The sequence below is a fragment of the Anopheles funestus genome, chromosome 2RL, assembly GCF_943734845.2.
Source record: "Anopheles funestus chromosome 2RL, idAnoFuneDA-416_04, whole genome shotgun sequence".
Lineage (NCBI taxonomy): Eukaryota > Metazoa > Arthropoda > Insecta > Diptera > Culicidae > Anopheles > Anopheles funestus.
The window spans coordinates 4190090-4204700 of NC_064598.1; the positions used below are offsets into that span (position 1 = coordinate 4190090).

The following is a 14611-nucleotide window of genomic DNA, read 5'->3' on the forward strand; positions in this document are numbered from 1 at the left end:
AATAAGATTAAATACCGCACAACAGACAAACACAAGCCATGGGAAAGATAAACATTATTTTAAACTTACTATTATCGATGGCACCGTTCAACCCTCTGAACATCAACTGATCGGCATTAAAGCATCACGGCACCCTACTTGCTTTGACGGTGGTTACACAATAAGGGATGCTTAACCGCATGTCCGACAGGAGTCCTGTCATGTGAAGGGGAAACCAGATAGAAAAAAAAACACTCACCCTACTCCGGGGAACGAGAGGAAAAATATGTTTCATTGCCGTTTGATAGCGTTGATGGAAGAGGATTCATTGCCTCTTACATAGTTTTGGGAGATAGTGAATACTGCTGCGGTTTGCGGTGGGTAATTGTGATTAATTGTTTGTCGCATCGGTTGCGCGTGTTAAACGGACGGTGTGCGCCAACAATTCACACGGCACGCGCCACCCGTTTATCGATTCGATGACGTGACGTTAATGGGTCGATCGTTTGATTTGCTACAATTTTGCAAGCTGGTCCAATCGGTCATTTCTGAGCCTCATTACATCCTGTTTGGTGTGAGCAGGGATTTGGTACTGTATTTTATTAAGAGTGCTAATTAGTAATGGAGTAAATGTTCCGAACGAACGACGGGACTATTGCAATTAGTAAACATTGAACAAACGTGGTGTTTGTATGTTAGAGAATAACATTAACTAATTCCTTTCCGTCCCAACTTAATAACTAATTCGATCACACATTTAAAAATGTTACTTCTTTTTATTTGTTCTTTCAAATGTATCTTTGGTCTTTCCAAACTTCATTTAAATCGTTTTCCCACACTCGTACAATTTGTCCCAGCAACCCGAAACTAATTGAAGTCATCAAAACAAAAATAAAATCTCAGCAAAATACGATTGCGCGGGGTCGCCCTTTGATTTCACGCTTGCCGGTTCCGGGGGTGAACACACATGTTAAAGGCGAGCGGAAGCGATTATATCCATATCGAAATCCGTCATCACCCTGCAACACCGGAACCAGGGCCATGTTACAGCAAATTGTCACCCTTTGCTTCCTTGCTTACGACCCGACTACACCCAATCGATGGACATAAACTTGAAACCGCCACTTCCATGCGACCTACGACACGCCTCAGTGGTGCGCCTGCCTCTAGCTGGATGAAGGAAGGGCGCTAGGCTGAACGTGAAGGTACCCCGATAAATTATAGGGTACTTGAAGAAATTAGCAACGTCAATAGCACTGGTGAAGAACGCACGCATAGCGATTCATGCTGCCGACACACCGACACGCGCGAGACTGGAATATGGGGAAGATCGCCTGAAGGTACGTACCTCAAGCTTCTTGGATGGCGTTAGTTCCGGTCAGGATGGGCTTTGTCTGTTGTGTTTGTTGAAAGTATTAATTTTACGGAATGTTGTTCGGGATTTTTTTGTTGTTGTTGAATAATCTTTTTTATGTTCTTTTGCACTCTTTTCAAAAGAAGATCGTATAAATGATAAATGCTACTGATTGCTTCGTTTAGTTGGTTAAAGTTGGTCGTAGTAATTGGTTTTAAAGATTTATTTATTTATTTAAAGTTAACAAACAATGTCAATCTAGCTTTTAGTCCATTTCTTAAGTCTGTGCAATTATATACATCAGTAGTTTGTACATATTTTTTTGTAATGTAAAGCTCATTGAACTTTTTGGAAAGAGTAATGCCCAAAAGATTGCAAAGATTTGGAAATCTCTGAAGATTCATTCTTCTCTCTGAAGACCTTCTGCAATACTTCTTGATATACATATGGAAGGTTCAATAAACGTTAGACTTTATTTAAATCTTCTTTTGTATTTGTTTGTTTAAATTTCTTTTTATCGTGCTTATACTCTATTATCATGTTAAATTATAAATAAACTAAAATCTTCACTAGATTATCATTTCCTTTATCAGGATGTTCCATATGGTTGCTTTCTCCACTTCACATCAGCCAAACACTCCGACCACCCTACACTCACTTGATAGAGACATGACAAATCGTCAATGAAGTGCAAAGCAAACCAAAACCTCCCTAGCACGATGGTCTTGAGAGCCATCGGGTGAAAAGTGGAAGCCAAACGCCGCAACACGCAACACACAAAACCATCGCCATTGCCGAACCAATCGTCACCGGCACGTGGGAAACACGCGCCGAAACCGACGGAACCCGTGCCGCTGGCGGAAAATTGTTGTATTTATACGCTCGAGGCGATAAAAATCTAGCGTTTCGTCCTGCCGGAGGGTGCCTGGGTGCGGGCCTGGTACGGATGTACCTGCAAAACTGGACCTTCAATGTCGGCTTAACCGTGCACGGTGTGTTTGTGTTGTGTGAAATCAATTTCCGGAAAGTGCCCTCACAGCAAAAGGACGTACCGCCGTCCTCCTACCAGCTTCAATTGGATTAGGATTTATTTTTATTTGCATTTAATATTATATTTATAATGTTTCCTCTCGCACCCGGTACGGTATTGTTTCCCTTGCCGCCTCATAACAATATGTTTTTGGTGGTTTTAATTGTTGGGTTGCTGCATTTTCCCATTGCCGCCGAGCGCGTTCTCGTCCCATGTGACCCGGGCAGTGTACTTAGCCACTGATAATGATGTTCGCGCCGTCATCCGATTGAAAGGGCATGCAGCAAAGACGGGCACCGGGTTTAAAAGGGGAAAAAAAGGAAAACCTTGCTGGCTTTGTGTAGAATACACGTTGGCCACAGTGGATTAGCTTTGCTGGTGAAATTGTAAAACCGATGTACTGCGTGTACGCTTGGAAATAAGCCGTATTTCTATCACCGCAGTTCTATTTGAATGCAAATTAGTTTGGATAGAATCGGAAAAGTGAATCGATTCAGTTTGCATGAAAGCTTCGAATATGGCCAGAAGCGTCAGGATACAGTGCGAGAATTGCGTGGGAAAGGATAATAAAAGAAGTGTGTTTGTTTCCACAAGTCACACAGAATGTGCTTTAGCTGGTAGACAAACGGGTAAAACATGATTCCTCAACATTATTCAATGTTTTTTTCCCTATTATTATGCGTGGTCTTATTTGTAGATTCCAAGATGCGTTCTTAAATTTGAATATGAGTTTGAAGACTTGGCAGAATAACATTTAAATAGAATACACTTTCCATTAGGCCCTTTAGGCTCTCCAATATTAATCCTTAATTTTAAATTTATTTATTTTTTTCTTGGTTTAAATTTATTTGAAACTTATTTAATAAGTACCAAGTTAGTCAGTCAAATTTCGTTAAAGATGTTTGATTATCCTTTGCGGCGTTTGTTCAAAATTTCACCAATATCTAATACTAACCCCCACGCACCAGCATACATCTGCAATGGCACCTGCAACGCTTACGGGGGTTGTTGTGTGTGTTGTTCGCCCAAACAACAGCGTAAAAACAATCCCCGCCACTATCAGGGCGCATGCGGGCCATTTTGCATCGAAAGGGTGCCGTGTGTCTGGTTGGTATCGATTTACCCATCATCTGCAGCATCTCGCATCAACTCGCCCCATGGAGCAAAACTGCCCTTTTGCAAAAGGAAAATCACCCAAAACCATTCGTTTTGTGAAGGCTATTTTCCGCACCCTGTATGTTTGACGATCGCGCAGCAGGAGCGTGAGTTTGGTCGAACGAACGGAAAAAACTGCTGAAGGGATGCTGAAGCTAACATTTTGCTACGAACGTTTAAAGGAAGAACAATTTTCGTATTTAATGGTTTGCGTTAGAAAACCCATCACCCTCCAAAGAATGAGCCATAAGACGGGAATGGTAACATCAGAACCATAGACCGGAATGCACCAGCGAATGGGCGTGTCAATCACAGATGGAAAAGCTACCCCAGTTCATTGTCTGCATGTCTGGATGTGTGATAGAAAAACGACAAAGAACCAAACGTTTACCAAGCGTTTATCAAGATTTTATTTTGTTCCACTTGTGTTGTAAGAGCACTTATGTTTGTACAGTGGCAATGCTTTGGAAGCAACAGAGCTTCGTATTCTAACGTCTTAGGAGTACACGAATGAGTCATAACTTAAGCCACCGCGGAAGCTGCAGTTGGCACAATAATACTATGGTTGAACGAAATACTTGAGTCCGCTCGGGAGCGACTAATATCACAAAAAAATGTTTGTTCAGGTTGTTGCTTACAGGAGTCGGTGCAACATCTGCGCCGCAGCAGACACCACTAGAAGCAACGATAGAGTGGTAGGTCCAAGGGTGGTGGTCCCAGTCCCGCTGCCGAGCTGTCCGAGCTTCGGTTTAAAGTCGTAACACGTCGGGAAGTTAGCGGGAGCGGGCAACATCTCCGATCTGTCACCAACCTTCAGCACCAGTGACATTCCGATCTCGGCATGGAACTCAATGTGACAGTGGAATAGCCAGTAGCCTGCAGGAAAGAAAGAAGCATGTATCGTTAGCAATATGTTCAAACGAAGAATAACGCCACGTTAACCTACCGGGATTGTTCGCAATGAACCGAATGATCGTATAGCCACCATCAGGAATAGTGACCGTATCCTTGATCGGAGCCTTCTTGAGCCTTCTGGGCAACCGACCCTCCTCATCCATGCGACGAATGTCCTCTACAGTTGTGTTGCGACTGACTCGGTCCATTCCGACCACACGGAACGCATGGCCGTGCAGATGAAATGGATGATTCGCATCGAACGTGTAGCCCTCGTCGATCATCACCATCTCCACTGTGGCGTGTAGCGGTATCTGGATCACGTGGCTACACTCACAGAACTCCTGCCGGCAGTTCCGGTCGCGCACGCTCGTCTCGTTACAAAACTGGCTCTCGTCTAGAATGTCCTTGCCCGGCAAAAACGGTACCGTTGGCATACGCATCGAGATGTGATTCAGCTGCGGTGTATATAACCGGTTCGTGTTGTTGATTACATCCTGGAAACCGTACAGCGATGGTACATGAAAGTGGGGATTGTCCTTGCCGTAAAAGTCGTAGTACACGTAGAACTTGTAATCCGTCTCGTTGCGCAGCAGCAGCAGATCCTCCTGATCGAGTGCGTTTGTTTCGGCGATCGTAATAACGTTCTCTGCGCCCGGGCCACGGTTCAGTGAGTTGAGCTGGACGCCCGGTGCCTCGTAGTCGTACGGTGGCCACGACACATACTCGGTATCTTCCGGTGCTCCACGATACCGCAAGACAGCGAACTGGTACGCCGAGGTAAACCGCTCATCACAATCCATCAGTCCGCGGAAACGAATCAGATAGTTCCCGATCGGTTGGTTCGCTTTGACCACGAAATCGAACCGCTCGCCAGCGTAGCTTACGAACGAACCTAAATCTTCCAGCGGCTGTATGCCGAATCCGTCCGATGCGATCACCGTCAGGTTGTGGTTCTCGATGGACAACTCCACCGGACAGTTGAGGAACTCGGCATTAATCAGTCGGAACCGATAGCGACGACCCTTGTCAACGTAGAACACACTCAGTGGCACGTGTTGCGATTCTGGAACAACGACTGCATTAAAGTTTACGGTGCGCGATTGTCGCTTGGTGCGATGACGCACATCTTCCGACCGAAGCACTGTTTTCAGGTTGGTGTTGCTACTACCCTGCAGCAGCTCCACATCGTCCGATGTGGTTTCGATCGGTTCCATAGTCGTGTGGAACTCATCCACAACAGTCGTTTCTTCGGTTTCTTCAACAGGAATCATTTCAGGTTGTAACGTTACGGGAACGTTCTCGTCCAACATCGGTTCTTGCGTGGTGGTCGTAGTTGTTGTCAAAGGCGTCGTTTTAGCAAAACGTTGGAAATATTTGCCCCGTCCATTAATCAACAAGTTGGGTGGTTTATTATCACCAGTCGAGTGATGATGTGCGGCAAACAACGATACACCCTGCTCGTGACCCCAATCCTGCACCGTAATCACATGCTCGGACAGGTCCTGATCGTACAGCAATTCATGTATGTCATTATCCTTCCGAATGATCAATGCTCCAAACGCTCCATCACCGCGCTGCATACCAGTGTGCGAGTGCCAGAAGTGTGTGCCCGGATTATCAGCCCGAAACGTGTACCGGAAAGTCGTCCCGGGACTGATGGGACACTGCGAAACGTGTGGAACACCATCCATGTACGGTGTGCGCCGTTGATGCAAACCATGCCAGTGAATAGTGGTGCTTTCGCCCATCAAATGATTCTCCACATCCACCACGATGATGTCGTTCTCGCACACCTCAATGGCCGGACCCGGCATCATCCGATTTATGACAGCCACGTTCCTTCGCACACCGTCCCCTGCGATGCAATGTGGTCGATTGCAGTCGGTCGCATTGTACGGGCAGTTGTAGCACGCCTTACTAAGCGTACGATACCACTCGAGCCGGAAACGGTAGTAGCAAGTTTCCGGTTTGCGTCCCAGCGTACAAACGCGCTTGCAGGGATGATTGCTGTAGCTCTGTTCCTCGTAGAAATCTACACCTTCTTCCTGCTCAGTTGGAGGCACGGTCGTCGGTCCCGGTACCATCTTTGATTCGGTATAATTACACACCCGGCAGCAGTCACGTTCGACCACGTACTGATCGGGGCAATTTCCTATCGATGGACACTGCTTGCGGCTTGAGCTGATCGACAGGAAGCCACTCTCCTTAACGCACCGATAAAGCAGACACCCGTCAGGACTTGCCCACGATTGTCCCTCGTGGTAGAACTGATCATCAAACTTGCACTGGGCCTGAACGCACTGAGGACAGCAATGTTGATTGGAGATCTGTGGCTCAAAACCCTGCAAACAAGTTGCAGTTTGTTACTAATAACTATCCATAATCTCAAGAGTGATCGGCTCAGCGATCGCTAATGCTACATACCTCTGGGCAGACGGTGTTACACTGTATTCCAATGGAATTGACGAATGTTTCGTTCGCTTCGTTCCGCAAACATTCATAGTTCATGCAGGTGGTTTCGTTTACCATGTTAAACCACTTCTCTCCGATCGATCTCGTTGTAATCTCACCGTCAGCATACACTTCACAAAAGTTCTCTGAAATTCGCCAAAAATGAAAAAAATGTATTACATTTACTTGAAGTAAATAGTGGGCCAAGAAAAAACCAATTCTACTAACCACAACGCTGCAGTGTACAGCATGTGCCGACAATGTTCCTGGGGCGAATAGTTCGTTCCTCATCGCAGAACTCGATTGGCGGTGGACATGCATTAGTGTCACAGTACAACCGAAGAATCTCACAGCATGGGTCCAATTCGCGACGTATCCGCTGTCCCGGCTCAAGCGACACTTCCGAAATGTTCGACAACGGCTGACATTTGCTCGTATCACAATCTGCAATGGGCAAATTATTGGAAAATTATAATAACTCTATTAATCGACCATTCATCACAGAGAGAAGACATAATGTAAGCTTGTTCTTGTTTCTGTTTCAGCAATGTAACTCTAGATACAAATTCTGTAAAACATCACGCAATGTGCTCATATGACGAAATAATACATCTCGGACCATAAGCGATGATTACGATAACGCATCTTTGTTTTCGACAGCGTAACATTGTCCACCTTCGAAACAACATCGTGGTTATCTAATTTATATTCATAACAGTATCCGTAAACATTGGTCGACTGCATCCACCATCCTCAACCCTAAAGGTCTCCGCGAACGCGTGCATGTCAAGTGCTAAAAATCGCTGATCATTGTCAAGGCATTCTGTTGTCCCACTTGCTGAGGGCACATCAACATCAAGCCCGTTTCGCTTGTGGTATACAAAACGTATCCGAATGATAGCGATGACCTCCCGGGAGTAGCTGATGATGATACAGCTGGTGGTACCCGTGTATTACACAGTAGCTACCCCATGCACTGGAAGTTTGAAGGATGTACTTTGATATTCGGGGCAAGATAACGATTGTAATGAAACCGTATCAAAACTTTATGGGCACGAATCACCGGAAACCTTCACAACAATGCGACGTGATGATACAGCGCGATGGCGTTTGGAATATCTGTCTTCCGCATAACCTTCGCGCAATCTTATGACACTCCGTGGTAAGTGCACAACTGCTTTATTGCAAGCTTTAAAGCTCTCCCTTGGACGAGCAACTACTATAGTGTCCGTTCGCGAACATGTTACCAACCTGCGAAGGTCGCCGAAGCGCATTGGAAACATAGTGGAGCTCAAACATAGCCAAAAAGTATGCATTACACGATCCATCATTGCGGCGAATGAATTACTCCGGCTTGATGCACACTCCCATCGCAAAAGGTTTGTGTTGGCTGCAATGGATTATTAACATCCACTGCACAACCTGATGCAACAAGCGGAACGAAGCAGGTGATTGAATTTAAATCAATTGTAATAACACACATCGTGCAAAGCTTCCACATCCACACCGTCAATCAGTGTGTCACTCGACCAGAAATACAGTAGTAGCACCTGTTTGCATTTTTACTCCCGCAGAAGGCATCAGGTGGCAACGTGCGACACATCATCGCCTCTTACGGCTATTAAACACCGGTTATGGGTTCTGGTCGCGTTCCTGCAACTAATTATACCGTAGATCGATACAAAGTTGTCCACAAAGCAAATGTGATTAGTTTTCGATGGGAGTTTTTGGAGGGTTTGTAGTCCCAATAGTCTTCCAAAAAGAAATGGCAATTACAAAGGTGAAAAAGCTTCTTTTTCCAATGTGTGTCAACAAATCTCAACTAGAAGCTCAACCCAATCATAAACTGAATCTATTCCAACAATTATTTCTCCATCTGTCATGCTACAAGTTCCACTCCAAAATCAATTATCTTTCTCATTGTTCCCGAACACCTTAGCTTCTTATTAATGCATCCGATTGATGGGCACTGATAATGGGTATAAAGCATACGAGTGCACTAAAATTGACAGAGGCATACTAATCTCTCACTAGGTGGGAGGTGTTTGCTAATCGCGTAGGTGTTCTGTCTAAAATTGCCGATCGTCAAGAAACAAAGCAAACCTGAAGCAATAGCCGATAACGCTAGATTGCTACTAATGGTGAATGAATTGGCAAACGATCTCCCCTATGTTATGTAAGTTCACACGATCAAGTCTCTTCCACACCACCGCCATTATCGCAACCTGTTGATCGACGGTTGCGTGTGAACGTGAAACCGAACGTTCAAAACGCACGTTGCATAGGTGCCGAGCCAAGCATACGTGATCGTCCAAAGAGGCGAAACCTCTCCAAAGACTCCGACCTTGACCGTGGACCTCGTCTGTGGCCCACCGTGTACAAAGTGGTGCTGATGCTAGTTCTGAACCGAACTCCTAACCTTCTCAATTACCCCATGGCCGATTTGAGCTGCTAATGAGGCTTCCTTTGGGTACCGGCACATTAATTGAGACTGGGAATCATTCATTAATCATAAAACTGTTTTACGATTATTGTTCTCGTCTCGCAAGACGAATGGAGCCTGTGGCAAAGAGGCAAAAAAAAGACACCTGAGAATAGAAATGACCCATTCCGTCATAAATCGAACCGTGAAGATCCGGTCAAAAGCTAAAATCAAACGAACCATCGGTGCTCGAGGGAACTGAACATTCGCGCATTTATTTAGCTGTCGCATAAATTTACGATACATTTACATCTGCGGTCTAGTTCTTAAAAGCGCAACTAGATTGGCATTTAATTCCGGCTGACTGTACCGTCCCTGCAAAACGGTATACAATTTTGTTTCAATTAAAAATTATAACTACTCAATGCTGTCATCCGATTCGATAGAATATACCAACCCGTACAACAAAAGTGAATGGCCACCGAATACCGGATGGAGACCGGTAACACATTCTGATTAGCGCGCACTAGGATATCCGTGAATGGTGGAACCCTGTGAGTTGGTAATGCTAAAGTGAAGAACCACTTCTCGTTGCGAAACGTACTCGTTCCAGTTCGTGCCGCATGGACAAGTAGGAGAAATCAAAGAAAAACTCACATCAGTTGCAATCGATTTCGAACGAATCCAGCAACGGTGGCACCTCAATGTCCAAATTAATTGCCGCCCATCGAATCACCTATTAAATATCGACACTAATAGGAGTGTGCGTATTAACCACACATACACAAAACCCTTTTCTATCGGTTTACTTCCCGATCGTAGTCAACCGTCGGCATACCGTGCTGTTGGCAGCGTGAATCATAAAAGGGTTTCACTGCCTCACGCGATCAACGATCTGTGACGGAGCAGTTCATGTCACGCGTTGGAATGTCCAAGAACGTGGAGATCGCTACCGTTAACACGCGCCAAGCGCGCCACTTTCAAGCTTTGCAGCTTGTACTGTATAAAAAGAGGGTTATGTCCCGATTCTATGCGCCCTGTTATAGGTAGAATGATGCAAGCCGCGTTTGGATTATTGAGCAGGTGCGTAAACTAGACACCGCTATATTGGTAAAACCGGGAACCGGGCCCTTAACAGTGTCCAGATGGAACTGGTTTGCAGCAGAGATTAAGACACGAAATTCCGCTAAGCTATGTGAAGCGATCGAACAACGTGTTTTGGGATGAGGATGACCTAAAAGAATGGAGAATTTATTCAATTATCCCTAACATGATAAATGGCTAAAAGAACGAACGAAGTGTCTAATAACTTTGATTATTCATCAAATATAATGGTTTGCACATTAGCAAAGTAAGATGACTTGCATTCCACTTCATTTATCCGTGGAATTCCCTTTTGTAAAGATTGATTCCCTAAAAAAATCCCTCCCTTCTTTCGCGATTCTAGTGCTAATAGGTAGATACCAAAGTCACACAGTTTTATTCGTCAAGCGTCACCACAAAACCACACAACCAACGAAAAACCAGTTTCCATAGGATTGGTTGCTTGGAAGATGATCTTCCGGGTTATTTTCGATCGCCAAAAGCGACTGGTAAACCCCACAGAACTCGAAATGCGTGATGCGAGTCTTTGTTTATTTTATGCATCAGGTCAGGTGAAGTCAAAATTTTTGTTAACGGTTCTCTTTGCTGACACTCTTTGTGATCGGAAGAATCGCTCGAGGTCCTGAAGAGGTATTCGAGAGTTTTAATTGCCTACGGTATCAACACCATAATGTATTCATTATCATTCTATAGCGCTTACCTGCGATGACACTTTGCGAATGACCGGTTTGAACCATCAGCAACAAAATGACCGTGATGGAGGCAGTTACTAAGCGTAAGGATAGCATTCCACGCCAATGTACGGCTGTTGACACACTATCGCTGATCTGCATGGTTCCGTTTGGGGTTGTTGGTGCTGTTATCTTTACGGGACAGTTCTCTTCTCTTTGACTAGCCATTCACCACTTTGCATGTGTCACATCGTCAGCTCTCTTGCCATGTGCTACTGACGAGCGTCCAGTAATGTCTGTGGAAGATAAGCGTCATGAATTAGTGTTTGAAGCGAAAAAACTATGATGAAACGCGGGCAAAACTTTCATCTTTGTTTCATGTGCGAAATGTATACATGCATCCGCTAATTGAGTGAAGAAATCAATGTTAAACACGATTTGCATAAAATCCTACACAACCCATTCGATCATGCCGATCATGTCTATTCTCACGATCCTCAAGCAATAGCGTGTGGAGCTACGCACCCGTGTGGAGAACGTTTTTACTTTCGCTGTTAATGTAAGGTGATCACAGACGTGGTAACAATTGTGCTTACTCATCTTCTTATGTACTTCCATTCACGCTGAAACGAGATTCATTAACACGTGGACAGACTGATAACAGCTCTGCCCAAGAAGATAGGGAACTTTTATTGTTTAACAACATCCCTGCAACATTACCAAACAATCTGCGATAAACGAAGATCGCAGTGAGCAGGGTGACAAAAATGTAGAATAGATTACATGTAGATGTCTGATGAGATCGTTAACGACGGATGCTTTGGTTTCTGTGTATTAATGATTGTATCCACATGCAAAGAGAATTAATGTTTGCAATGGCAGATATAAGATAGATCTTATACTAGAACATCATTAGCATATCTTTGGGAAGTTACTCGTTGGAAGCCACTCCGGTTAGCCTTCACCGGTTTGCATCCAAACCCATCCGAACACGATCTATCATCATCTATCTATTGCAAACCATTTTACACCATTCAGGTGTCAGGCGTCCACATTGGGCTCATGCTATTTGACATACAATTACCCAAGATTGCATAACGATGCTTAAATGAAGTTTAGCCTTCTCCGGGTACTTGACCTAGTGGTTGCAGTACAACTATACATATCGGCCAGTAGAGTCACGGGATGGATCTGGGTGAATGTGAGAGCCTCACGCTCTCCAGCCAGATTCCATCCGATAACTGGATGTGTAACTACAGAAGGACAGTAGCTCCTGGTAAGTTATCATTTAAAACCCATTTCACATTTTAAAAAATGAAACTGGATCCATTACTTTACTTCATTACAAAAAAAAGCCCAGTAATTGAGTTACCGCTTCCAGTTCCGCTGTTTATTTTCGAACGCGTGAACACAATTTATGAACCTTGAAAGATGTAATGGTCATGTTTACCGCTAAACCATTAGTGGCCACCCCTTTTGTGGCCGAAGCTGTTATCATTGAAATTCTTTCAGATCGCACCTCTCGGCGCTTTTGATGGAGCCATTACGGTAAGCTTCTGTGGCAGCTCCTGAATTTCTCGTATCATGATGATGCTTTTTTGCAGACATTTAGATGATAACATACATATTGCTATGCATGCGAGTTAATTTTGAAGGGCTTCACCCCTATAAATTTATTAGACCCCAAACAATATTTCGTTGCTTGGCTAAGCAATGGACGACCTTCCTCTCGTTCCGAAAAAACCGTTGTCCCACTATCAACCTTCATCAGCGCGGATAATCGTTAATAGGCAGGGCCTCTCACTCTCACTATTCAACTTCAACCAAATTAGTTCACATTTCGAAACATTGTAGCTCTGACACTTTGTTCAGCTTGCTTCTTTTATTGATTTTTGGAGCACATCTACCTGACGGTTTGTTTGGTTTGTCTGTAAGCATAGCTTTGGAAAGTGGACACATAATGAAGAAGAGGACAAGCAAATGTTATTCTTTTGTCTCGATATCTAGTTTTAGTAGGGTAAGGTTTTTATGGTTATAGTTTGCCAAATTTTAGACGATCGATCGATGGATCGATCAAACACGATTTAAGTTTCATTTAGGGGTTTTTATGTCCCATCTTATTGCTCGAAATTGACCTCAATATTTTAACTGCTACATGCAAACTAAGAGTACTAAAGTATACACGAAATATAAGGAAGTTTTAGCGAAACTAATTTATCATCAGAAAATAATATTTTTCAAAAGAACTGAAATAGAACGTTACAAAAGAGTGGGAACTATTTCATGTCGCCATTACTTCCTGTTGCACGGAAATCAAACACCACAATCGTTTGCCACAATTCACAAATTTTGCAACAACTTCCGTCCTGTGATGGATCCGCGTACACTTTTATTAATCCATTAAAAATCCCACAGTGGCACCACGAACTTGCTTGCTTGCCGTACGGTTTCGGTTACGGTGTGTGGTTAACAGCTACCGGCAAGGGAGAATGGATAAGATTGGTGATCGAAATTTAAGCAACGACTATTCAGGCCCAATCTTTCCGGTTTGTATGGATGGTGGTCTGAATGAAGTGACTAGCTAAGATAAATATTAATGAAGAAACGAATTTTTGCAAAGCTTTTTTTTTGCATCATCAAAATTAATTTGTATGTTCGGAAGAGTCAAAAGGCACGTTGTTTATTTTTAAGTTTCTATGATATGATAACTTCTTGTATGATTCTTATAATTAACACGTGTATCATGTGGAAACACTCCACAGAATTAAAACCCACAGCAAATGCCACACAATAGAGTGTTCAATATAGCTTCTGAATTTTATCTAAACATGATTTACAAACCGCACGTATGCAAACACACGCTACATTTCTTCAAATATAACAAATAGTAACAAAGAACTTTTAAACACACTTCCAACACTTACAGGCAATCGATGATCAATCGTTATCAACCGTTCTCCAATAACGACGTGTGAGAACAGTTCTGCCACCAGCTTCCACACGTTCCACGACTGGATGATGCCGTGATAACAAAAAGCAAAAACCCAACAAAACACTCACAATTGTCGGCTACAACAAAACTTGTCACTTATCAAGGCAACTAACTACCCGCTTGATACAAAAACAAATAGATTGAAATTAGACGACACCGTTATCACGAGAGGACTTTTTTATCTACCAGGCACTACACTCCATAAGAACAACGTTGATGATGGGTTCCCCACTGGAAGATATTTCAGATTACTTTTTTTGTTTCGTTGTCGTTTACAAAACGCTGAACAGATTGTTACACTTTTCCTTTCTTCACGCCAACCACGTGCATCTGTTTCACCTTTTTGGCGGCAGTTCCTTCGTCACTTCACTTTCCTCTAGTCGTCTACAGCGCACCACGACGGACTACGAACCAAGGCAGTGAAGCACCATACAAGCACCTGGAAAATCGAGATGGGCCCCCGCTTTTACTGTGCTTAGGTGGCGGCCAAACGTACACCGATCGACTGAACGTGCGATCTGTGGGCCCGAACGCTTTTAAACCAGCTTTGCCGCTC

General features: G+C 43.9%; 1 protein-coding gene across 1 annotated transcript; it reads right to left on the reverse strand.

Moving 5' to 3' along the window:
• Positions 1–3911: 3911 nt before the first annotated feature.
• On the reverse strand, positions 3912–14560 carry LOC125766180 (uncharacterized). Its single transcript, XM_049431902.1, has 6 exons — positions 13988–14560; positions 11093–11359; positions 7095–7310; positions 6840–7012; positions 4465–6757; positions 3912–4394 (listed from the first exon to the last, which is right to left on the reverse strand). Exons 2-6 carry the CDS (start codon positions 11289–11291, stop codon positions 4153–4155), a joined length of 3123 nt encoding a protein of 1040 aa, XP_049287859.1. The 5' UTR covers positions 11292–11359; positions 13988–14560; the 3' UTR covers positions 3912–4152.
• Between the last annotated feature and the right edge of the window lie 51 nt (positions 14561–14611).